The following is a 26,000-nucleotide window of genomic DNA, read 5'->3' on the forward strand; positions in this document are numbered from 1 at the left end:
GATAGAAATGGAGGCTAGGGAGTCGGGCGGCAGCGCAGCGGGTTAAGTGCACGCGGCGCAAAGCGCAAGCACTGACATAAGGATCCCAGTTTGAGCCCCCGGCTCCCCACCTGCAGGGGAGTCGCTTCACAGGCGGTGAAGCAGGTCTGCAGGTGTCTGTCTTTCTCTCCCCCTCTCTGTCTTCCCCTCCTCTCTCCGTTTCTCTCTGTCCTATCCAACAACAATGACATCAACAACAACAATAAAAACAACAAGGGCAACAAAAAGGAAGTAAAGGAAGAAAGGAGGAAAGAAAGAAAGAAAGAAAGAAAGGATAATGAAGTTGTGGCCGGAGACCATCGGGCTAAACTTTTGTGGCAGATAGAATAAATAGAGTAAATCAAGAGGCTCTGAGCAGAGAGAATGAGTGACAGGGCAGCTATAAAAGCAGAGTGTGTAGAAGTGAGATCTAGTGTGCAGGGCTCTGCACGGACAAGACGATGTTCCATGGCCTCTCAGAGGGAGGCACACAGGACCCAGAAACCAAATCCAGAGTAGGGTGCAGTTGGAAGCTACGCACACCAAGGTCTGGACTCATGCCTGGTCAGGGCACCAGGAAACAGGAAGGTCAAGAGTAAAGGACAGCCTGGCTCAGGGCTAGGAGCAAGGGCTGAGGACTTACATGTGCTCAAGGTGCCACAGTGCCTGAGCACTGGACTTGGAAGCGTGAGGTCCTGAACTTGATCCCTAGCACCACATAAGGGTGCTGGTCTGCCCCATCCCTTCGCTTCAATAAATAAATAAGTCTTTTTTCAACTCTGGCTTATGGTGATGTGGGGGATTAAACTTGGGACCTTGGAGCCTCAGGCATTACAGTATGTTTGCATAATCATTATGCTATTTCCTCCACCAATAATTTTTTTAAATATTTTATTTATTTATTTATTCTCTTTTGTTGCCCTTATTATTTTATTGTTGTAGTTATTATTGTTGTCATCATTGTTGGCTAGGACAGAGAGAAATGGAGAGAGGAGGGAAAGACAGAGAGAGGGAGAGAAAGATAGACACGTGCAGACCTGCTTCACTGCTTTTGAAGTGACTCCCCTGCAGGTGGGGAGCCGGGGCTCGAACCAGGATCCTTACATCAGTCCCAGCGCTTTGTGCCACCTGAGCTTAACCCACTGCACTACAGCCCAACTCCCCCAATAATTTTTTAATAGTGGTCCAGGAAGCAATGTAATGGATAAAGCCTTGAGACACAAGCTATCAAAATATTTGGGACACAGCTAAAGCAGTATTGAGAGGGAAACTCATAGCCATACAAGCACACATTAGAGAACAAGAAATAGCTCAAGTAAACGACCTTACTGCGCACCTTAAGGACTTAGAAAAAGAGTAACAAAGGAACAAACCCTAAAGCAACCAGAAGGACAGAAATCACTAAAATTAGAACAGAAATAAACAGCATCGAAAATTAGAGGACCATACAAAAGACCAATGAAGTCAAATATTGGTTCTTTGAAAAATTAAAGTAAAATTGACAAACCACCAGGCAGACTCACAAAAAAAAAGGGGCGGAGGAGATAAGACTCCAATAAATAGGTTAAAGCCTGGGTTCAAGAGCATGCGGTCTTAAGTTAAATCCCTGGCATTGCATATGCCTGAATGATGCTCTGGTTCACTTCCCTGCCCCTTTGATAAATCAGTCAATCTTTTTTTCCTTTCTGTAATAAACATGCTGTCTTTGGGGGAAGCTTGGAAACCCACAAGGCATGTGAGAAGGCAATGCCAAGGCCTCTCCTAGGCATCAATCCAAAGCACGCAGAAACACTTAGCTCAAAGAGACCTGGATGCTAGCAATAGTGCACCCACTTGAATTCACACATTACCATGCACAAAGGTCCAGGCCCCTAGGCCCCACCTGCAAGGGGTAAGCTTCAAAAACAGTGAACTAGTGCTACAGGTCTCTCTCTCTCTCTCTCTCTCTCAAGGGGTAAGCTTCAAAAACAGTGAACTAGTGCTACAGGTCTCTCTCTCTCTCTCTCTCTCAAGGGGTAAGCTTCAAAAACAGTGAACTAGTGCTACAGGTCTCTCTCTCTCTCTCTCTCAAGGGGTAAGCTTCAAAAACAGTGAACTAGTGCTACAGGTCTCTCTCTCTCTCTCTCTCAAGGGGTAAGCTTCAAAAACAGTGAACTAGTGCTACAGGTGTCTCTCTCTCTCTCTCTCTCAAGGGGTAAGCTTCAAAAACAGTGAACTAGTGCTATAGGCCTCTCTCTCTCTCTCTCTCCCTCTCTCCCTCTCTCCCTCTCCCTCTCTTCCTCTCTTTCCCTGCCTCCCTCCCTCCTTCTCTCCCCCTCTCTTTCTGTCCTATCAAATAAAAGAAGGGGGAAAGAGAAAAAATGGCCTCCAGGAACAATGGATCCATCATGCAGGCATGATGCATATGCAATGAAATGCTACTGAACTATAGAAATCATGAAAGTGTCTCTTTTGCCACATCTTGGATGGGTCTGGAAGGAAATATGTTAAGTGAGGTAAGCCAGAAGAAGGATGAATAGAGGATGACTTCACTCATACATGGGACTTAAAAAAACAAAGAAAGGGGAGCACTATAGGATGAAACTGAGACTAGCTGTGGTTTATGCAGCAGAACCAAAGACTCTAAATGGGAGAGTTTGGAGGAGACTGAGAATGGGTGAGGACCTTGTCAGTTGGATTGTCAGTGAGGAGTGCAGGGAAGATAGTAATAAAAAAAAATGTATGGTAACTAATACATTATTTCCTCCAATAAAATTAATTTTTAAAAGAGGGGACCTGTTGTTTTTGACGGGCTGGCTTCACGGGTGGGTAACAGACAACCAGGGACTCATGGTTGAGCTGTAGGCAGTATCTCTTTATTCATGCAGGACGCAGCGCAATCTATACCAAGCTAAGCTAAACTAAAAACTACAAACAATCTTGTCCTTATAAATATACTAGCCCAGTAGGGTGGGAACAGGATGTGACGCAGAGAGGGTGGAGAGAAAAGTGACTGGTGAAAATCAGGGTGTGACAAGGAGAGGGGGTGGAGCAGGCAAGAATTCTATCACTGAACCACCAATGCCCTGGAGGGAGGGAGGTGCTTGTTAACAGAGGTTATGTAAATAGAATGAAGTGGTTATGTAAATAGAATAGTGTTAAGCAGGGGGGATTAAACTAATGAAACAGAAGGGGTTTTTAGAAGCATACCAACAATTCCCCCTTTCTTTTTAACTGATGGCCATAGTATCAGTATTGTGGGGTGAAAAGAAACCTATATCGTACAGGCATTTTCAAAAGTGACCAAATTGTGCCACATCCGCTTGGGCGCACATGTCATCATGTGCAAAGACCCAGGTTCGAGCCTTCTGTCCCCAACTGCAAGGTTGGTGGAAGCTTCAGGAGTAGTGAAGCAGTGTTGTGGGTATCACTCTTTCTTTCTCCTTCTCTGTCTCCCCCTTCCTTCTCAGCTTCTCACTGTCACTACTCAAAATAAATAAAATAAAATATCATAAAAAGAAGGCAATGTTCACCTGGTAGAATTCAAGTCCCTAGTCCCCACCAGCAAAGGGGTACCTCTATGAGTGATGGAGCAGTGTAACAGGTTTCTCTCCTCTCTCCTGTCTCTATCAAAAAGAAATTAACAACAACAACAACAAAAATCCCTGGAAACAGTGGAATCATGCAGGCACTGAACCCCAACCATAATATTGGTGGGGGGGAGTGGAATGCCTTAGGGCACACTGAAGAAGGCCCCATGACCCCACTCTGCCCCTGTGTCCTCATAGTCTCCTCTGTGCCAGTGTCTCACCTCACTGTGCTGGTGAATGTTCTGTGGGGGAGGGGACCCTCTGTCCATCTGGCCAGAGAGACATTCCAGAAGGGGTTTGTCTGGATTCTCTGGCTGTCCATAAGGATGGCTCCACAGGAAGTGTCTGAACACCCCCACCTCACTCCAACTGACCCCCACGTCCCACGCAGCCTGTAAGGGAGAAGTGGAGTGGGTATGTCTCTGGGCCCTGCTGAAAAGTCGTCACACTTTACAGGCCTGCTGCCAAGAAAGCCTCCCAGCTGCTCTGCAGAACAGCCTGATGGCTCTGAGCCAAGCAAAAGCCACTCGGGAGCCCAAGATGCCCTTGGATTCAGAAGTGGGCAGCCCACCTGGCATAAAAGGCGCAGCAGAACTGGCAAGACCAGCACTGCAGAGAGAGAGAGAGAGCTGGCTGACCAGCCCACTCTCTCTCTCACCATGGTGGCATTTCCTTTCTGCCCCAGACACCTGCCTCTTCTGGCTGAAGAGTGAGGAGGCATGATGCCAGGGACAACTGCTGAGGCCTGGCTTGGCTCCGGCCTCAGCTCAGCACTGGGTGATAACACCGGGATGGGGAACAGGGCCTCCAGCTGCCCTTCTGTGTCCTTCCAGCTGGCATGTGCTCAAGCCTTTCCCACCAAGCATCCCAAGACTCCATCCCCATCTACCCTCATAGTTTGGGGTGGTCTGAATCAGTCCCGCCCCCATCCCTGACGGACTTTGCTGCACACAGCATAGTGGTGACTGTCTGGGCTCTGAAATCAGAGGACTTGAGCGGGTGCTTGACCTATATACATTCTTACGCGGGATTTAGGGTTATAATTGCCATCTCACACCGGTGATATCAAGCTCCAGGAAGATCAGTAGTGGGCCTAGATAACACAGATAGCAGGGGGCAGAAGTAACATTTGAGCCTAAGACTCTAAACTTAGACTATCAGTCACAACAGACATTCTATGAGCAAACAGCTCACACTCCCTCTCATGGGGAACTGACAGACTGAATAGGAAATGTGTTTGTGAGCAGCATTGGAAAGTTTCAGGAAAAGGAAGCTAGGTGCAGTTCACACACAAGTGAACAAACTGTGGTTGAAAGTGGGGTGGTTTTGGGAGTCGGGCGGTAGTGCAGCGGGTTAAGCGTACGTGGCGCCAAGCGCAAGGACCGGCATAAGAATCCCGGTTCGAGCCCCCGGCTCCCCACCTGCAAGGGAGTCGCTTCCCAGGTAGTGAAGCAGGTCTGCAGGTGTCTGTCTTTCTCTCCCCCTCTCTGTCTTCCCCTCCTCTCTCCATTTCTCTCTGTCCTATCCAACAACAGTGACATTAATAACAACAGTAATAACTACAATAAAACAACAAGGGCACAAAAAAGGGAGTAAATACATGTAAAATTTTTAAAAAGAAAGAAAACAGGGGTGGTTTCTAAAGCAAGAAGGTATGGGAATACTTGATAAGAGATTGCTATTCTCCTCTGTGGTTTTAGAAATATCTTTCCATTACCATAGCCTAAAATATCCTCAGTCAGGTATGACAAAGATTATTTCACTGTGTACAGAATTTTATAGCTATAAGAAATAAGGCGGGCCAGCAAAATAACTCTCTTGGTAGTGCACTACTTTGATATGTATGCCACTCAGGTTTGTCCCTTGCCCTCACCACAATAAAGGAAGCCTCGGGGCCAGGTGGCGGCGCACCTGGTTGCGTGCACAATGTGCAAGGACCCGGGTTTGAGTCCCTGGTCCCCACCTGCAGGGGAAAAGCTTCACAAGTGGTGAAGCAGAGCTGCAGGTGTCTCTCTGTCTCTCACCCTCTCTATCTCCCCCTTCCCTCTCAATTTCTGGCCATCTCTACTATCCAGTAAGCAAATAAAGATAATATTTAAAAAAAAAAAAAAGAAAGCTGATTCTCTCTCTCTCTCTCTCCATATATATATATATCTTTGTCTTTATCTGGAAAAAAGAATTAAGATCCTATATTTGATATTGAATTCTGTAAGTAAAACTTATAATTCTAAGAGCAGTGAACTGGTTTGTGATCCTAAATAGTCGGAACTTTCAAAACTATCCCTCCAAATAGCTGTCTTTGCCATAGATGGTTAGATTCAGCGTCACTAAGCTTGCCAAGCTGTTTCCTGAGTCCACTGAACATTTTGCACATCAACAGCACACTGTGGTTCAGAAGATGGCACAGTGGATAAAGTACTGGCCTCTCAAGCATGAGGTCCTGAGTTCCAACCCCAGCAGTGCCTGTACCAGAGTGAAGTCTGATTCTCTCTCTCTCTCTTGCTCTCTTGCTCTCTCTCTCCTCCTATCCCTCTTATTAATTAATAAATAAAATCTTCTAAAACGTTATTTTTTAAAAAAAAGAACAGCAAGTACGGAGATCTAGAACAGGAACCTAGAGGCTTACAAATCAGTTTCTTTCTTTTTTTTTAAATATTTATTTTATTTATTTATTCCCTTTTGTTGCCCTTGTTGTTTTATTGTTGTAGTTATTATTGTTGTTGTTGTTGTTGGATAGGACAGACTCCCCTCTTTCTTTTTTTTTTAAGAAACTGAATTTTAACCCTTTTGTTGCCCTTGTTGTTAATTGCCATTGTTGTTGTTATTGTTGTCATCATTGTTGGATAAAACAGCGAGACATGGAGAGAAGAGGGGAAGACAGAGAGGGGGAGAGAAAGACAGACACCTGCAGACCTGCTTCACCGCTTGTGAAGCGACTCCCCTGCAGGTGGGGAGCCCGGGGCTCGAATCGGGATCCTTACGCCGGTCCTTGTGCTTCACATCATGTGCGCTTAACCCGCTGCGCCACCGCCCGGCTCCCACAAATCAGTTTCTCTATTTCCATGTTTTATCAGAGCTTGACTCTTCGGAAATGTGGGGTCTGTGTATGGTATAGGTGGAAACTCTAGATGAAAGAAAGCTTTCTGCTCAGCTGGAGGCAGGCTGGCCAGGCACTCTCCCTGACAGCTCTCAGAAAAAGGGCAGAACTCACCTGGATAACCAGATGTCAGGGATGCCACTGCCTAAGAGCAGAGGCTAAGTGTGCCCAGATTCGCAGCTGCAGACATGCACACCTTTGTAGCCTTTCACCTAGAGAACTCTTCACTGTAGGCCAGCGTGACACCTGAGCCATAGTCCCCACCCTGTGCCACGCAGCCCTTCCACAAGGATGAAGCAGACCTGCTCAGGGATGTTGATGACTTTCTTTTTAATGATAGAGACAAGAGAAATAGAGTGGGAGAAAGAAAGAGACAAAGGCAACACTGCTTCACCACTCATGAAGCTTCTCCTCTGCAGGTGGGGACCAGGGCGTTGAGCCCAGGGCCTTGAACAAAGTAATATGTGCTCTCTACTCCCTGTGCCTTACTACCCCTAGGGATGATTTCTGATCTAGAGAACTCAGGGATGACTGGCTGCTCAGGCTGGAGCTTGTTCTTGTTCTCCAATGAGGCTGAAAATTTGTGAAGATTCAAGCTTTCAGCTTCAAGAGAGTGTGGGCTGCTACCTATTTAAAGAATGTAGTTATGGTTTTTGAGACATCTTAGTCATACATTTACATCTAAGTTTCCTAAATAGGACTCCGGATCTGGAGGTTTTAATTCAACTAGCTCAGTTGCTTGCACATCTTTGTCCAAGACAGGTCTCATGCTACTATGCCAGTACCCTAAACTGAGTCTTGAAACTTGTAAATCCCATGAGAACAGAAACTCCATCATATGCACATTTAGTCAAGTTTGTTTCAGGGATGGGGTATTCCCCCTTCCAAAGAAAAGAGATAGATGAGATAGATAGATAGATAGATAGATAGATAGATAGATAGATAGACAGAGGTGATAGACAGATGGATGATAGATTTAACATTGGTTTACAGTATAATAGGATTTTAAAAGTATAGTTTCGTGTGTGTGTGTGTGTGTGTGTGTGTGTGTACATACAGATCACCACAGATATGTGGCATTTAGACCAAGACTCAAAATACAACTGAAGATAGTGAGTAGTGAGGTAGGGCCAGGCAACAGGGCACTTGGTAGAGCGCACAGATTCCTAAGTGCAAGGATTCAGACTCAAGCCCCCACCTGAAGAAGGGAGGCTTCATGAGTGGTGGAACAGTACTACAGGCATCTCTACTCTCTCTCTTTCTTTCTCTCTCTCCATCTCTCTCTCGCTCTCTTTTTCTCCCCCTTATCCAAGAAAAAAATGAATGACTGGTAGGAACAATATAGAGTCATGTAGGCACCAAGTACAACCCTGATGACCAAAAAAAAAGGAAAATGTCTAGGTAAATGCCAGGCTTCCAGGAAGAGGGAACACCCTCTGGAAAGCTATGAAATTAGGACAAAGTACACAGAAAAAAGGCCAGTTAGAAGATCTGAGTGGTGGGCAGAGCAGATTGCATGGAGCCTGAGCTGAGAGGGAGGATCTTGGCTTAGATCTACAGTGGTGTCATGAGGCACTGTGCAGTTTTCACTGATCCTACCAGCTGTTCCGTGAAAGAGAAAGTAAGTGCAGCGGTGGGTGAAGAAGGCAGGCCAGGGGGCAGGAGCAAGGCAAGTGTGGCAGAGACCTCCCTTCTCTTTACTCCATCCACTTCAGTGTCCTGTAGCAGACATGTCAGTGCAGGTGGATTCACTGCACAGGGAGCCAATCCTACCAGTTGTTTCTCTCCTTGAGGACTAACTTTAACTCCACTATTGAGGACTGTCCTTTTCCATCTGAGACAGCAATTATATGCTTTCTTAGGTCCCTCCCCAGCCCCGGGCCACTAATATGAAAGCGATTGGGTGTTTCTGGGAGCAAAATAAAACCTTGGAGGCACACATCTGCAACAAAGACTGGATTTGAATTTATTTTAATTGGCTGATCAGTTTGGTATTTGCACTGTTGTCTTCTGCACACTACCTCCCTCCCCCAAGCCAGGAGAAGCACTGGAAGACATGAAAGAGCTAAGTGATACTGAGAAAGCTAAGGTCTGGCAGCAGACACCCACTCCGGGTATGCAGGGAGTGTGTGTGTGGGGGGGGGGTTCTGTATAGGGCAGTATAGCTCATCTCTGGAGGGTGCTGCCTTCTGAACCTGGCCACCCCAGGTGGAAGGAAGAAGCGCAGACCATTATGAGGAAGGTAAGCTCCAGGTTGGGGCTGCCTGTAGGGTGGGAAATGGGGTGGGGGCTGGGAGCTTCACCGGTTCACCCAGCCCCCATGTTGAGGAGACAAAGAGCCCTACCTCTGTCCAGGGCGTCTCTAGGGCGTTCCCTGGCCTTCAGTGAGGAGGGACTGGTCTACCCCATCCTCCCACCTGCGGGCAGTGTCCCCCTTTCCCTAGCTCAGACCTAAGAGGGCCCCACTCTCTGGTGTCCAGATCAGCACCACCGGCGCGGGGAGGGGGGGAAGGGGTGAGCTCCCGTTGCACAAAAAAAAAAAATGCTCAGAACTGGCCACCCCCGGGCCCGCGCGCCACCCCCTTCCCTCCCTCCAAGGCTGCACACTGAGGCCGTGGTGACTTACCGCTTGGAGACTGGAGTGTCGCAGGGCTGGGCCTGGGCTGCGCCGGGGCCGCGCGTTCAGCACCGCGGACAGCTCCCAGTGTGCGCGCCCCCGCGGAGGAGCGGCCGGGCCGCCGGGGCGCGCGGGCGGTGGGGCGGTGGCAGGTGGGGAGCCGCCCCGGGACCCCGCGACCCTCCGGGAGGCGCTCCACCCGGACTGGGCTGGCGACCGAGCTGTGTTGGGGACTGGGCGGGGGGCAGGAGGGGGCTCAGACTCCCTCTCCGTGCGCCGCAGCCCAGCCCTCTCTGCCTCTGGCTTTGTTCTTGGTCCTCCCTGTCTCTGTCTCTGCGTGTCTCTGCCGCCCCCAGGGCGCACAGGCGTGGTGCCCCCAGCCCGACAGGCGCGGTCACATGGCCCCGGCTCCAGTCCTAACCGGATGCCCATCCTGCCAATCTCGGCATGCAGGGCAGAGGCTTCCTGAACCTTCTCTACAGGAGAGCCTTTGCAGGACTCAATTCGAGAAAGGGCAGGGTAGGGGGCTCCCTCGCAGCTTATTCACTCTGTGGGGTCGGGCGGTGGTGGGCCCTGCTCCAGTCTGGGGGGAGGGAGAGAAAATAGTGGGGTCCGTCCCTGCTGGGAAAGGACCCAGCAAGCTCTGGAGGAGGGTGGCAAGTATTAAGGAGGGATTAAATAACTAGAGGGTGACTGGGAGCGATGCGAGCACATGGGGAAGGCCTGTGGCCCAGTGAGAGCACTCAGATGGTGAGGGCGCTGGTTCAGGAGGGGACAGGGCGGGGGTGAGGGGGGTGAAGAGACCCACAGCTGGTACCACAGGTGAGGAAGCAGAGACATTAAACCCTGGTGGGAAGAGCTCAGGCTAGACTCTCCTGGTCCAAGTTTAAGCTAAGGCTCCAGGTTTGAGAAGTCGAGAAAGTCTGAACCTCATGGCTCATGGGTTCCTTCCCTGTTCCTAGGGTCCTCCCGCCCAAAAAAAAAAAAACAAAAACAAAAATCCTGGGTACAAGGTGTTTGGAATCGCGAGGTCTGACTTGCAATGGCATTGTCACAAATCAACAGTTCAAAGCTCTCTTTGGGTTTCCTGACCCCAGACTTGCCAGCTCCCTCCACTAGGTGGAGTGGCTTGCTTATTTCTGATGGTTTCTGACCATCAGTTCCTAGTATCAATTCTGGCCCCTTATTAACTGAAAACAAAATTGGAACTCAGATACATTTATTTGTGTGTTTGTTTTTAGAAACAGACAGAAAGAGAATGAAGTAGACCACAGCAGTGAAGTTTCCTTCAATACAGAGAAAGCTGGACTCAAGTCTGGGTCTCACGCATGACAATGTGGTACACTATCCATCCAGAATTTTCTCTTAGAGACTGTGTACCCCCTCTGCCCAGTTTAAAGTTAGAATAGTGTTCCTACTGGCTGCATCTTGACTCTTCTCCATCTCCTTCTCCTCCTCTTTCTTCTTCTCCTCTTCCTCCTCCTCCTTTTTCTTCTTCTTCGCCTTTCTTCATCTTTCTCTTTCCCCTGTTCTGTCTACTCCTTCTCCTTCTCTTCCTCTTTCTTCCTCTTCCTCTGTCTCCTTCTCCTTCTTCTATAGAGACAGAGAGGCATAAAGAATGGAAAAGACCACAGCACCAAAGCTTCCTTCAATGTAGTGGGGCCAGGCTTGAACCTGGGTCATACACACACAGCAAAGCAGTGCACCATCCAAATGAGCTATTCCACTGGTCCTTAGGCACATCTACTAAAGCAGGCTGTCAACATGTCATCCATGTATGGGCCAGAGAACTTTTACACAGTTTGAGTTCTCTCAAGTCCCTTGTTAGGGTCTTCCCAAATCTAGAAGGGTCATTTTTGAACCTTTGGGGTAACACAGTTCAACAATATTGTCATTTCATTTTTGCCTTTTGTCCCACTTTAATGGGTTACCTTTACATTCCATGTTAGTTTTCATTTTGATGAAGTCCAAGTTATCAACTTTTCCTATTGGTGTGTGTGTGTGTGTGTGTGTGTGTTCTGTCCAAGACATCTTGGCAATAAATATGATTTTGAATATTTCCCCTTTGCTTTTGAGTAAAAGTTTTGTAACTGTAGCACTTATACCTTGGTCTTTGATTAGCTTAATTGGGAGGCTTAATGGCTTACGTAAATACAGTTGTTGGTACATGCTCAGTCTTCTGCAAAATACTCGCACCTCCAGCCTAGGTCTTCCTCCACCAATGTTCACCAGGATGTGAAACTGCCTCCCCCCACTCATGTCCTTCACTTTGGTGCCATACACTAAAGCCAGTCCAAGTTCTGCTCTGTGTTTCCCCTTCTGTTAGTATTTCTCAACTTCTGTCTGTGAGTGAGATCATCCCATATTCATCCTTCTCTTTCTGGCTTATCTCAATGTGATTCTCTCAAGCTCTATCCAAGATGAAGTGAAGGTGAATTCATCATTCTTAATAACTAGTATTCCATTGAGTGTATACACCACAGCTTTCTTAGCTACTCATCTGTTGTTGGACACCTATTTTGTGTACAGGTTTTGCCTGTCAGGATTGTTCTGCTATGTACATAGGTATACACAGATCTTTTTTGGATGGGTTTGCTTTGATCCATTTCTGAGATTTTTTTTTTATGTGGTATAAAAGCCTACCTTCATTCCTTCACTAATGGGCATCCAGTTTTCTCAGCATCATCTGTTAAAAAGGTTGTCCCTGGGGAGTCGGGCTGTAGCGCAGCGGGTTAAGCGCAGGTGGCGCAAAGCACAAGGACCGGCATAAGGATTCCGGTTCGAACCCCGGCTCCCCACCTGCAGGGGAGTCGCTTCCCAGGCGGTGAAGCAGGTCTGCAGGTGTCTGTCTTTCTCTCCTCCTCTCTGTCTTCCCCTCCTCTCTCCATTTCTCTCTGTCCTATCTAGCAACGACAACAACAATAATAACTACAACAATAAAACAACAAGGGCAACAAAAGGGAATAAATAAATAAATAAAATATTTTTTTAAAAAATTTTTAAAAAAAAGGTTGTCCCTTCACGTTATGATGTGAAAGGATCTTGATTCAAACCCCCAGTCCCCACCTGCAGGGGGGGAAGCATCATAAGCAGTGAAGCAAGGCTGCAGGTGTCTCTCTTTTCCTATCTCCCCTTTCTCTCTCAATTTATCTAAGTTCAATTAAGTAAGTAAGTAAGTAAAATCTGTTTTTAAAGATTGTTCCTTTTTAAATCTTGCCTCCCTTGTTGAAATCCGCATGACTGCTATTGTCTGGGTAATCTACTCATTAGTTTATATGCCCTGGGATTTCACTGCCATCTTCATGCTAGGATTCCTCTATATCATCTAGCTACCCACTCACGCAGCAAATGTGGGTTTGGTGCTGTTTCAGCCCAGGTAATGCTCTTGCCCCTAGAAATAAATCAGATTAAAAGGATGGCCTTCAAGGAGCTTAAATCAGATGAGGGGAGATGGACGTGGGATAAAGTAAACACATAGCATGATGGCAGCTTATAAGTGCTCTGGAGGAAAACTGAGTAGAAAAGCCGTTCAGTCAAAGTTAACCCAATTACCAAATAATGTGATGATAACGTTATCACATAACGTTAACTATCGATGGTCTTTTGGAACCCTAAGACAGCAGGAACCTCACATCTCTACTATAGAGCCCCTACTTCCCCCAGTCCTGGAACCCTTGGATAGGGCCCACTTTCCCATATGCCTCTCCCAATCCAAACCAAACCAAATAATATTGCATCCGCCGATCACAACCTAATCAACACAACGATTGCCACCTCAACATGCTTCACCTCAGACTGTGTCCAGAGACTTCATGTGTGGAATGACAACCCTTCAGCTTCATTACTCAGGTGAGACCTTTCCTTTTATAGTACACTCTAATTTCATCTCAGGTGGTTCACTTTCTAACAAAGTCCCATAACCTAGATAAACACTAGTTTCTGTGAGAGAGAGCTTATGTTCACACGTATCCATAAACTACTGCAAAATATATACCGGAAAGCAGAAGTACATTAGAGTTTGCAGTGAGTACCTCCCTAACACTTCCTCTCCACTATTCCAAGCTTGGGATCCATGATTGCTCAACAATTTGTTTGGCTTCATATGTTAACTCTCTTTTCAATCACCAGGTTCCAGATGCCATCAGGATGCTGGCCAGGCTTCCCTGGATTGAAGACCCCACCAATGTGTCCTGGAGCTCTGCTTTCCCAGAGACACACCTTACTAGGGAAAGAGAGAGGCAGACTGGGAGTATGGACCGACCAGTCAACGCCCATGTTCAGCGGGGAAGCAGTTACAGAAGCCAGACCTTCTACCTTCTGCAACCCTCAATGACCCTGGATCCATGCTCCCAGAGGGCTAGAGAATGGGAAAGCTATCAGGGGAGGGGGTGGGTTATGGAGATTGGGTGGTGGGAATTGTGTGGAGTTGTACCCCTCCTGCCTTATGTTTTTGTTCATTAATCCTTTCTTAAATAAAAAAAATTAAAAAATAATAATAATAAATAAATAAATAGCAGCAAGATTTTTAATATCTGAAAATAAACATAGGAGTATAATAAAACTCAAGATTTAAAAAAAAAAAAAAAAGAAAAGCCGTTCAGTTCACGTATATCATGGAATTCTTTGTGTTACATAGGAAAATAGAAAACAGATGTTTACCCCCAAAATGGCCAATTCATTTTTTTAAATGTGTGGTTACTAGTGACTTGCAAGATTATAAGGTTACAAGACTATAGGGTGTAGTTCTCTTTTTAAAAAAAAAAATTTTTATTTATTCACTAGAAAGATAGGAGGGAGAGAAAGAACCAGACATCACTCCGGTACATGTGCTGCCGGGGACTGAACTTGGGACCTCACGGTCAAGAATCCTGTGCTTTATCCACTGTGCCACCTCCAGACCACGGGTATAGTTGCACACTGCACCCACTACCAACATTCTGTGTCCCACCCTCCCACAATAATCACCAAGGTTCTCATAAAGTCTTTTGAACAGTTTTTTTTTTTTTTTTGGAAAAGGCAAATGCTTGTGGACCCGCTATCCAGTACTGACTCCACATTTTGCAGCATTTACATCCACTCACTTGATATATAGCAATTAGCATTTTATGTGTACTCATAAAAGATCCTGTTTTCTGTTGAGTGAGGTCAGCCACAAAGAGGAGCACAAATATCAGATGATCTTGCTTGTAGCTAGAACTCAAGAAATAAGGACAGAAGAGGAAAACATGATGTGAAACTTGGACTGGGTGGAGTGTACTGCACCAAAGCAAAGGACTGTGGGCAAGGAGGGGCTCTGGGATCCTAGCGCACCATGGGGGAAGGTGAGAGTGTCTTGCAGACGCCTGTCATGAGAGATAAGGTGTCGTACTCTTATGTCAACAACTGTGAGCCATTAACCCCCCCAATTAAATGGAAAAAGTAAATAAATATTATGTTTTCTACATGCATACTTAAAACATATACACACTGGGAGTCGGGCGGTGGCCAGCGGGTTAAGCGCAGGTGGCGCAAAGCACAAGGTCCGGTGTAAGGATCCTGGTTCGAGCCCCCGGCTCCCCACCTGCAGGGGAGTCACTTCACAGATGCCAGCAGCTAGTTTCTGCAGTGGGGGAGGAGGGTGCTTGTGGTCTTACAGTGCCCTGGAAAGGAGACAGCTCAGACACTCTTTCAAAGGTTCTCCCCAACCTCCCAGAACAAGTGAACCTTTCAGACAGGTGAGATGGCTCACTAGACAGAGTGCCTGCTTTGTCATGGGCACAACCCAGGTTCAAGCCCTGCCCCCACCACAATATAGGGAATTTTGGTGCTATGGTGTCTCTCTGTCTCTGTATTTCTATCTGAAAAAGTCAACCTGGAGCAGGAAAGCCCCAGTAATGACAAAACAGGAAGGAAGACGGGGAGGCAGGCAGGATCCTGGCTGGGGGGTACACAGGAGTTGATGTCAGGGGGTGAGGGAGATGAGTGGGCCTGGGTAAGTGGAGGGGTGGGGCACGAAGTTGCAGGTGCCACTCTGACTCCACCGTGACTTCCCTGCTCAGAGGACCTGACCAATGTGTCCTGGGGCCTCATGTCTCCAGGACCCTGCTCCACTAGGGAAAGGCAGAAACAGCCTGGGGTGTGGATCCACCCGCCAACGCCCATGTCCAGCAGAGAAGCAGTTACAGAAGTCTGAACTATCACCTTCCGCACCCCATAAAGAGTCCTGTTCTAAAAACAAGGGCAACAAAACGGAGAATAAATATAAAAGAATTTTTTAAGTGTTTTTCTTTTTTTTCTTTAATATTTATTTTATTTATTCCCTTTTGTTGCTCTTGTTGTTTTATTGTTGTAGTTATTATTGTTGTTGTCGTTGTTGGATAGGACAGAGAGAAATGGAGAGAGGAGGGGAAGACAGAGAGGGGGAGAGAAAGATAGACACCTGCAGACCTGCTTCACCGCCTGTGAAGTGACTCCCCAGCAGGTGGGGAGCTGGGGTTCGAACCGGAATCCTTATGCTGGTCCTTGTGCTTAGCGCCACCCGCGCTTAACCCGCTGTGCTACAGCCCGACTCCCAAAAGAATTTTTTTTTAAAAGTGAATTCTGTTCTATACTTGTGGGGGGGGGGGAGAAAGAGATGTTAGGGGAATATGACTAAAAGTCTCTGAACTGCAATTTCATCAGGACTCTCAAAAAGAAGAAAAAGGGAAGGACATTCAGAAGTGGTAATAGGTGTAGGTGCAACTTAGAAAGGAAAATAAGTCAGGACCATAGGGAAAAAATGGGTAAATACATATACAGAGATAGAGAAGTGACACTCAACCCATATCTGTGATCTTGGGAGAACTATTACAGTTTCCAATGGAGGGAATGCGGACAGATCTCTGGTGGTGGGGAAGATGTGGAAGTACACCCCTGTCGTCTTATAATTTTGTAAATCAATGTTACATCGCTAATTTTTTAAATAGTAGGGAGTCAGGCGGTGGCGCAGCGGGTTAAGCGCACATGGCGCGAAGCGCAGGGACCGGCGGAAGGATCCTGGTTCGAGCCCCCGGCTCCCCACCTGCAGGGGAGTCGCTTCACAGGCGGTGAAGCAGGTCTGCAGGTGTCTGTCTTTCTCTCCCTCTCTCTGTCTTCCCCTCCTCTCTCCATTTCTCTCTGTCCTATTCGGCAACAACGGCAGCAGTAACAACAACAATAAAACAACAAGGGGAACAAATAAATAAATATTTTAAAAAATGAAAATTAAAAAAAAAATAAAAGTGGAGAGTAGGAATGACAAACATTAGGAACCGGGGAATGTGACAGCCGAGCTGGTGGGGACAACAGCAAACGGCTCTGTGCTGCCCCCTGGCGGCAGGGCTGGAGCAAGTCCCCACGGGAGCGAAGCAGGGCGGCGCCAGCCTGGAGGGCCTGCAGAGCCATGGGCAGGGGCGAGGGGGACGGAGTTCCCTCGTGTGGGCTTCTAGACTCACTCCTTACATGGAAGAATCACAAAGAGAGCCAGCCAGTCATGTTTCAGGGAGAAGACAAGCATTTATTGGGAGAAAATAAGGACAGAAAAGGAAAGTAGCCAAGTAGACATGTAGACCCCCAGGATGGAGACAGACACAGGAGGCCCGGCCTCCTGGTCCTTCCAGCTTTCTGGTCCCTTCAGAGGAAGGGCAGGCCTCTCGGGCATGTGCTTCAGCCTCTGTCTCCAGGTGCTCACGTCTGTCTCTGCATGCTATGGCCTTTGCAGTCAGGGAGGGAGGGCGAGCTGGGCAGGATGCAGACACGCTGGGCTTCCGGCCCTACCTCTGGCTCCTTCTCCCAGCTTCCTGCAGGGTGCAGGGTGAAGGGTGCTAAGTGCAGGGTGCAGGGTGCAAGGTGCAGGGTGCAAAGTGCAAGGTGCAGGGTGCAAAGTGCAAGGTGCAGGGTGCAGAGTGCAAGGTGCGGGGTGCAGGGTGCAAGGTGCGGGGTGCAGGGTGCAAGGTGCAGAGTGCAGGGTGCAGAGTGCAAGGTGCAGGGTGCAAGGTACAGGGTGCAGAGTACAAGGTGCAGGGTGCAAGGTGAAGGGTGCAGGGTGCAAGGTGCAGGGTACAGGGTGCAGGGTGCAAGGTACAGGGTGCAGAGTACAAGGTGCAGGGTGCAAGGTGCAAGGTGAAGGGTGCAGGATGCAAGGTGCAGGGTGCAGGGTGCAAGGTGCTGCTCACCCTAAATTGCCCTCCAACAGCTCCGCTCTGTGGATCGGGTTGACGGGGCGCACCCTAGACGCCCCCATCCCACCCCCACCCCCACCCCGGGAGAGCCGGGCGCTGGGGCGGTTTCCCATCCCCTGGCCACGCGCCTCCAGCTCGGCTTCCAGCCGCCACCGGCCGATGGGGGACATGGGGGGCGCCCAGGCCCGGGGCTGGGGGAGCTGCCAGGTGCTGGCGGCCGTGCTCAGCCTGAGCCCGCGGCTGCTCGGCGCCGCCCCGGCAGGTGAGTGACAGCCCGCTCTGGAGGACAGTCAGGCCCTGCCCAGCCCGGGGGTCCCACCTCCCTCTGGAGGATGGCGACTCGAGCTATCAGGCGACAGCATGGGGTGGGGAGCCCCCACTCGCCCTCAGGCTTCCTGGACTACTGGGGGAGGCCCTGTGGGCCTGGCTGCTGAGACCCGAGTCTGTGGTGGATCCATTCTCTTCCAGAAATGGCCTTTGTCCCTGCATCCGCCTCCCATGTGTGCCCTGGGGCTGCCCACCGCCCTCCCTCGCCCCAGGCAGGCCCAGCCGGGAATGCCAGGGTCCTGGGTGGCCCGGACCAGGTGGTCTCGCCCTGAGCCCCAGCAGTGGTGGCAGGGTCCCCTGGGTGCTGTCCCCACCTGCCTGCGTGTCCCCACAGAGTGCGGGAAGCCGGCGGTCACCGGGAAGATCTTTGGTGGCGAGAACGCCCCCGAGCTTCGCTGGCCCTGGCAGGTCAGCCTGCTCTACCAAAACCGGCACGTCTGCGGGGCTGCCCTCATCGACGCCTTCTGGGTGCTGTCTGCCGCCCACTGCTTCCAACTGTGCGTGCTGGGGAGGCGGGGGAGGCTGCCGGGGCCCCAGGACAGGGGGCTAGGACCCAGAGCCTGGGCTGCAGGCGGCCCAACTTCCTCCCAGCCCGGCTTGGTCCTGCGGAGTTGCCGACCCTCGGGTGTCTGTGCCTCTCTGCTTATTGTCCTTGTCGTGATACACCTAGCACCACCTGTCTCCAAACCATCTGACCACCTGTCCCAGGACACTCGGCCTGTCACGTCCCTTCTGAGACTCTGAACACCTCTGTCAACATGGTGTGGTTGTCTCAACGACCCGCACATTTCTTATTTATTTATTTATTTATTGCCACCAGGATTCTCGCTGAAACTCGGTGCCTACACAAACCCACCATTCCCAGCACTCCTTTTCTTTTTGTTTTTTAATTTCTTTATTGGGGAATTAATGTTTTTTACATTTGACAGTAAATACAGTAGTTTGTACATGCATAACATTTTTCAGTTTTCCATATAACAATACAACCCCTTTTAGGTCCTCTGTCATCCTTCTTGGACCTGTATCTTTTTTTCTTTTTAATAGAAGGTGAGAGATATAAAGGAGAGGGATAAAAAAATATACAGACACCTACAGCACTATTCTAGCACTCGTGACGCTTACCCCCTGCAGGTGGGGACCCAGGGCTTGAACCAAGTCCTCAAGCGTTGCTGGCACTCACGTGGAGGGGATCCAGCCAGGGGTAAATCTCCAACCCTCCCTCACCGGCACTTAGGGACCGTGTGATTCAGAAAGGAGAGATTGGGTACAAACACTCATTTATTTGGAGATGGGTACAGGCTTATATAGAGAGTTAAACAAAGAACATTTTTCACATATGTCAGAAATTACAGGTTTCTTAAAGGTCATCTTGCCCCTATGGTAGGGGGCTGGTATGACAAGAATTGATGAGATACATAAAGGTCAAAACGATTAGTCTCCATGATGCAGGCAAGTTAATTATCCAAAGGCATTTCAGAGAAGCATAGGGGTTAAGCCAGTAAGGTGAGGTAGAGAAGAAGGAAAACAAAGATTGATGTAAATCACAGATATCAAAGAACACAAGGAAATAGGAGTTGGGGTCTCACTGCCTGGTGTTGGGGGAGCATGATAGAATGTGTTCTCCTTTATGATCAAAAGGTGAAGTGGATGTGTGAACTCTGAGTGAACCCTAAAGCAGGCAGCCATGTGGCCTGCTGCTAGCAGGGGAATTAAGTGTGAGAGGCCTGTAGGCTTTCTGTGAGCTTGAGAGACTAACAAGGAGAAACTGAGTCTGGGAGACTTTCCCTCTTGGCTCATCTCTGTAAGGAGAGAGGCTAACAAGTGGGGTGTCTTTCCAGACCTCCATCCAAGGATGGGAGAGCTCCCCTAAGCTCTACCAAGCTCTCACATAGTCCCACGAAGCATGGCAATGTGTGTGTTCTGCCAGGTGAGCTATCCTCTAGCCCCAATTATTTTTATTTTATTTTACTTCTCAGTTCTGGCTTGAAATTGAACCTGGACCCTCTTAAGTATCAGGCACGAAAGTCTGTTGCATAAGCTAGGTGCAATCTCTCTGCTACATTTACTTATGTATGTATTTGTTTATTAAACTATTTACTTATATTTTACAAATATGACAAGATATAAAGATATATTTAGATTTTATTACTTATTTCCACTGCTCAGGTCTGGCTTACGGTGGGGATAAGAGAGCTCAGAGCCTCAGGCAGGAAAGTCATTTACTCTGTCTCCTCAGCACTTTCCCTTTACTTTCTGTTTGTTTGTTCATTTGTTTTAAAGATTTTATTTATTCATTAATGAGAAAGATAGGAGGAGAGAGAGAAAGAACCAGACATGACTCTGGTACATGTGCTGCCAGGGATCAAACTTGGGACCTCCTGCGTGAGAGTCCAGTGCTTCATCCACTGCACCACCTCCTGAACCACAGCACATTCCTTTTACACAGAAAACCGGAAATGAGCTCCCGTGGTGTTTCTTGGGAAACAGTTGGGAGCAGACTTCAGCTCCCAGACGGCCGCCTCTAGCTCCCCCCTTTGTTTCCCCCTATGTGCTGGACCTCTGAGTTTGGTTCCCACTCAAAGTGGACTCTCCAGTGTCAGCATCATGCCCACTTCTTTTTCTTTCTTTCTTTCTTTCTTTCTTTCTTTCTTTCTTTCTTTCTTTCTTTTTTTCTTTTTGCCTCCAGGGTTATCGCTGAGGCTTGGTACCTACATCACAAATCCACTTCTCCTGGCTGCCATTTTTTTTCACTTCATTAAATAGGACAGAGAGAAATTGAGAGAGGATGGGGAGATAGAGAGGGAGAAAGATAGACATCTACAGATCTGCTTCACCACTTGTGAAGTGACCCCCGCCACCTGCAGGTGGGGAGCCAGTGACTTCAACGGGGTCCCTGCGTGGGTCCTTGCGCTTCATACTATGTGCACTTAAGCCATGCTCCACCTCTCCACCCCGGTATCTTGCCATTTCTAAACAGCTCCCCAAGATCTCAGTGGCTGTCAGTTCTTTTTTGTGTAAATTGCAGGATTCCTGGTCACACATTGGGCAGGGCCTTCAGACTGGATGTTAGAACAGGAGTCCCAGAGAGAGTCCCCCACCACCCCAGGGCTGGGCAAGTGTTCATCAGGGCCTAGCATGAACAGGTGTGGGTCAGCACCAAGCCCCTTCAAGCCAAGCCATTCAGAGCCCTCCCCACACAGCCACCAGAGCGTTCTCCGGGTCCGCAGCCCATGAGTATTCCGGCTTGTTTCACACTGCGTGCTTGGGGGATTTTAGTTATGGTGGTGGTGGTGGTGGTGGTGGTGGTGGTGGTGGTGGTGGTGATGGTGGTGGTGGTGGTGGTGGTGGTGATGGTGGTGGTGGTGGTGATGGTGGTGGTGATGGTGGTGGTGGTGATGGTGGTGGTAGTGGTGATGATGGTGGTGGTGATGGTGGTGATGGTGGTGGTGGTGGTGGTGGTGGTGGTGGTGGTGGTGGTGGTGATGGTGATGGTGATGATGGTGGTGGTGGTGATGGTGGTGGTGGTGATGATGGTGGTGGTGGTGATGGTGGTGGTGATGGTGGTGGTGGTAGTGGTGGTGGTGGTGGTGGTGGTGATGGTGGTGGTGGTGATGGTGGTGGTGGTGATGGTGATGGTGGTGGTGGTGGTGGTGATGATGGTGGTGGTGATGGTGGTGGTGGTGGTGGTGGTGGTGGTGGTGGTGGTGATGATGGTGGTGGTGGTGATGGTGGTGGTGGTGGTCATGATCGTGGTGATGGTGGTGGTGGTGGTGATGGTGGTGGTGATGGTGCTGGTGATGATGGTGATGGTGGTGGTGATGGTGATGATGGTGGTGGTGGTGGTGGTAGTGATGGTGGTGGTGATGGTGATGGTGGTGATGATGGTGGTGATGGTGGTGGTGATGGTGGTGATAGTGGTGGTGGTGATGGTGGTGGTGATGATGGTGGTGATGGTGGTGGTGATGGTGGTGGTGGTGGTGGTGATGGTGGTGGTGATGGTAGTGGTGGTGGTGGTGGTGATGGTGGTGGTAGTGGTGGTGATGGTGGTGATGGTGGTGGTGATGGTGATGGTGATGGTGGTGATGGTGATGGTGGTGATGGTGGTGATGGTGGTGGTGATGGTGGTGGTGATGGTGGTGGTGGTGGTGATGATGGTGGTGGTGGTGATGGTGGTGGTGGTGATGGTGGTGGTGATGGTGGTGGTGATGGTGGTGATGGTGGTGGTGGTGGTGGTGATGGTGGTGGTGGTGGTGGTGGTGATGGTGGTGATGGTGGTGGTGGTGGTGGTGATGGTGGTGATGGTGGTGGTGGTGGTGATGGTGGTGATGGTGGTGATGGTGGTGGTGGTGGTGGTGGTGGTGGTGATGGTGGTGGTGGTGGTGGTGATGGTGGTGGTGGTGGTGGTGGTGGTGGTGGTGATGGTGGTGATAGTGGTGGTGGTGGTGGTGATGGTGGTGATGGTGGTGGTGATGGTGGTGGTGATGGTGGTGATGGTGGTGGTGATGGTGGTGGTGATGGTGGTGATGGTGGTGGTGGTGGTGGTGTTTTGTTCTTGGAGGATTTGGGGGGAGGGGTTGTTTGTTGTTTGGTTTTTGTTTTCTGTTTTTTTCTTCTCTGGGACTTCACTACTCTGGGTTGATTTTTTCAGATAAAGACAGTGGCAGAGAAAGAGAATAAAAGGGACCACAAATGGGCTGGGGAGACAGCATAATGATGATGCAAAAGACTTTCATGCCCGACACTGAGGTCCCAGGTTCAGTCCCCAGCACCACCATGAGCCAGAGCTGAGCAGTGCTCTCCTCTCTCTCCATATATATATATATATATATATATATATATATATATATATATATACATTTAAAACAAATAAAATATTTTAATTTTTTTAAGAATTTCTTTTTGCCTCCATGGTTATTGCTGGGGCTTAGTGCCTGCACTATGAATCCACTGCTCCTGGAGGCTATTTTTTCCCTTTTGTTGCCCTTGTTGTTTATTGTTGTTGTTGTTGCTGTTGTTGTTGCTGTCATTGCTGTAGGATAGGACAGAGAGAAATGGAGAGAGGAGGGGAAGACAGAAAGAGGGAGAGAAAGAGACAACTGCAGACCTGCTTCACCGCCTGTGAAACGACTCCCCTGCAGGTGGGGAGCCGGGGGATCAAACTGGAATCCTTAAGCCCGTCCTTGCGCTTTTGCACCATGTGCACTTAGCCTGCTGTGCTACTGCCCAGCCCCCAAATAAAATATTTTTAAAAGAAAAGAGACTATAGCACCAAATCTTCCAACACAGTAGAGGCTGGGCTTGTCACATACATGGCAGAGTACTATCCTATCCAAGTGCGCTGTGTTGCTGGCCGGCTGCAACACTCCATTCTGTACACTCTGGAGGCAGCCTGGGACACTGTGAGTCTAGCCTGCACGGGGCTTCTCCTGCCCGCTCTGTAGAACTCTGGCCTAGGAGCAGCTGTGACACCATTATCCCCACAGGCCTGGGTTAGGCCCTGTGCCAGGGGAGGGGCGGGAGAGCAGACTTCCCTCAGGGTTATCTGGCTCTGTGCTCAGAGGAAGGCTGGGGGCCTAGGGGGCACTAGGCTCCAAGTCAAGAGGCCAGAGACACCAGCAGCAGCTGGCACCAAAGCCTCGCTGGGGCAATGTTGATTTGGTTAGCACCCTGCGTGCCAGCTCCCTCATAACCCAGCATAGGGTGTGTGGACATGCAGGGTCCACCCGGGAGCTTCTTGCCCCAGCAGGAAAGGCAGAGACGAGCCCCACTACAGGGACAGACAGACTGACAGGATGTGTGAGGGGTGAAAAGGAAGGTGTTACCATTTTAGGCTAGAAGCTAGTTCTGTGAGAATACGTTCAGACCGCAGGGCCCTCTCGGGGTGCTGAGAGAGTCAGCTCTGAGCTGTCTGCTGCCCTCTAAAATGGGGGTGTGATTCCTATATGCCCCAAATATTTCTTACCTAAATGGAGACTCTGCTCCTTTGATTTCAGGGCATGCCAAGTCAGCAGGAATTTTCTTTTCTTCATTTCTTTCTTCTTCCTATTTATTTATCTATTTTTAAATATTTTATTTATTGATTTATACTCTTTCGTTGCCCTTATTTCATTGTTGTAGTTATTATTGTTGTTGTTACTGATATCGTCGTTGTTGGACAGGACAGAGAGAAATGGAGAGAGGAGGGGAAGACAGAGAGGGGGAGAGACAGACAGACACCTGCAGACCTGCTTCACCGCCTGGGAAGCGACTCCCCTGCAGGTGGGGAGCCGGGGGCTCGAACCGGGATCCTTACCACAGTCCTTTCGCTTTGTGCCACCTGCGCTTAACCCACTGTGCTACCGCCCGACTCCCCCTATTTTTTTTAAATTTATTTATTTTACTGAAAGAGAGATGCAGAAAGAAACATACGTAGACAGTCCAAAGTAATACTCAGCTCTGGCTTATGGGGTGCTAGGGGTTGAATCTCAGGCATGAAGCTCTTTTGCATAGCTGTTACGGCGTTTCCCTGTTCCATAATATTCTCTCTCTCTCTCTTTTTTTTAATATTTCATTTATTCTATTTTTGAGAGATACGCAAAGAGAGAGGCACACACAGAGAGAAACACCAGAGCGCTGCGTAGCTTGGGGGACTGAACCTGGGACTTTGGAGCCTCAGGCATGAGAATCTCTTTGCATAACCACTATGCTATCTACCCCCTCTTTTTTTTTTAAGGGGACTGGGTTAATTGGCAGCTGTACAGTTTCACTGCTGTCAGAGGAGTCTTTTTCTTTTTTCCTTCTTTTTTTTAAATACAGAGGGAGGGAGAAAGATACAGAGAGAGTGAGAGAAGAGAAACACCAAGGCACCGCTCCATCACCCATGAAACTTCCTCCATGCAGACGCTCTCATGAACTGGCCTAGGGCTCGAATCTGAGTCCTCAGACACAGCAGGTCCTTCTACCAGTAAACTCTCCCCCTCCCCCATCACCAGAAACTTTCACAGGACAAATGTCTGCAGACTGTGGACAGCCATCAGATCTGCCCCAAGGGAGTGCCCAGAAGGGAGCAGAGAGAAGGTTCTGGAAACACTGTAGGACCCGTTGCGAACAGGGGCTCTCAGGACGGAGGTGCAGGCCCGTCACTGAGAGGTGAAGACGCGGCCTCCCTCCGCAGGTCCCACACGCCGGATGATTACAAGGTCCTCCTGGGTTACCACAAGCTGCAGCAACCCAGCAAGCACAGCCTGGTGCGGACCCTTCACCACGTCATCGTGCACCCAGACTTCAACAAGACCCACTTCCTGGCCAACGACATCGCACTGCTGCAGCTGCGTGTGCCTGTCAACTTCTCCTTGCATGTCCTGCCCGCCTGCCTCCAGAAGCCCAATGAGACGTTACAGACTGGGAAGACCTGCTGGGTGACCGGCTGGGGCATGATCACAGAGGCAGGTGAGCTGGGTCAGGTGGGGGAAATGGGAAGCACAGGTCCCCTTTCTTTGCCTTCCGTCTCCGGTTCCAGTGTCCCTTCTTGCCATCTGTCTTTATTATTTTCTTTGATAGCCGAGCGCTGATCTGCTCTGGCTGCTGGTGATGTGGGGGTTGGGGGGATTTGAACCTGAGCCTCAGGCAGGAGAGTCTCTGCATCACCATTACGCTACCTACCGTCTCCCCCCTTCCAGCCTCTGAGAGCCCTGCCAGGTAGCCCTTGAGCTTGTGCTGCCATGGAGATTTCCAGAGCAGCAGTGAAGACGTGCCCTCAGGACCTCACGGATGCATTGAGGCCATTTGCCTCCTGCCCACTTGCTGGGCTTGTGTGTTTATGGAGAGGGGGAGAAACAGCAGGCAAAGATGTTGACACTTTTTTTTAAATTTATTTATTTATTTATTCCCTTCCATTGCCCTTGTTGTTGTTATTATTGTTGTTGTTGTTGTTATTGATGTCATTGTTGGATAGGACAGAGAGAGATGGAGAGAGGAGGGGAAGACAGAGAGGGGGAGACAAAGACAGACACCTGCAGACCTGCATCACCGCCTGTGAAGCGACTCCCCTGCAGGTGGGGAGCCGGGGGCTCGAACCAGGATCCTTACGCCGGTCCCTGCGCTTTGCGCCACGTGCGCTTAACCCGCTGCGCCGCCGCCCGACTCCCAGATTTTAACACTTTTTAAAGTTAACTTTACCACAGTACTGCTCAACTTGGCTTATAGTAGTGCTGGGG

General features: G+C 49.2%; 2 protein-coding genes across 2 annotated transcripts in view; one reads left to right on the forward strand and one right to left on the reverse strand.

Annotated features, from left to right (window-relative positions):
- Positions 1-9,412, reverse strand: part of AMER3 (APC membrane recruitment protein 3) — a 34,475-nt gene extending 25,063 nt beyond the window's left edge. The window contains exon 1 of the mRNA XM_060178187.1: positions 9,311-9,412. The gene's annotated coding sequence lies outside the window, so the exon portion shown is untranslated. The remainder of the gene's footprint in view (positions 1-9,310) is intronic.
- Positions 9,413-14,612: 5,200 nt separating this feature from the next.
- LOC103111610 (serine protease 40-like) overlaps positions 14,613-26,000 on the forward strand; it is a 15,846-nt gene continuing 4,458 nt past the window's right edge. Inside the window, exons 1-5 of the mRNA XM_060178103.1 lie at positions 14,613-14,622; positions 14,994-15,015; positions 17,493-17,740; positions 18,140-18,302; positions 24,959-25,233. Coding sequence (XP_060034086.1) covers positions 14,613-14,622; positions 14,994-15,015; positions 17,493-17,740; positions 18,140-18,302; positions 24,959-25,233 — 718 coding nt within the window. The remainder of the gene's footprint in view (positions 14,623-14,993; positions 15,016-17,492; positions 17,741-18,139; positions 18,303-24,958; positions 25,234-26,000) is intronic.

The sequence above is a fragment of the Erinaceus europaeus genome, chromosome 18, assembly GCF_950295315.1.
Source record: "Erinaceus europaeus chromosome 18, mEriEur2.1, whole genome shotgun sequence".
Classification (NCBI taxonomy): domain Eukaryota; kingdom Metazoa; phylum Chordata; class Mammalia; order Eulipotyphla; family Erinaceidae; genus Erinaceus; species Erinaceus europaeus.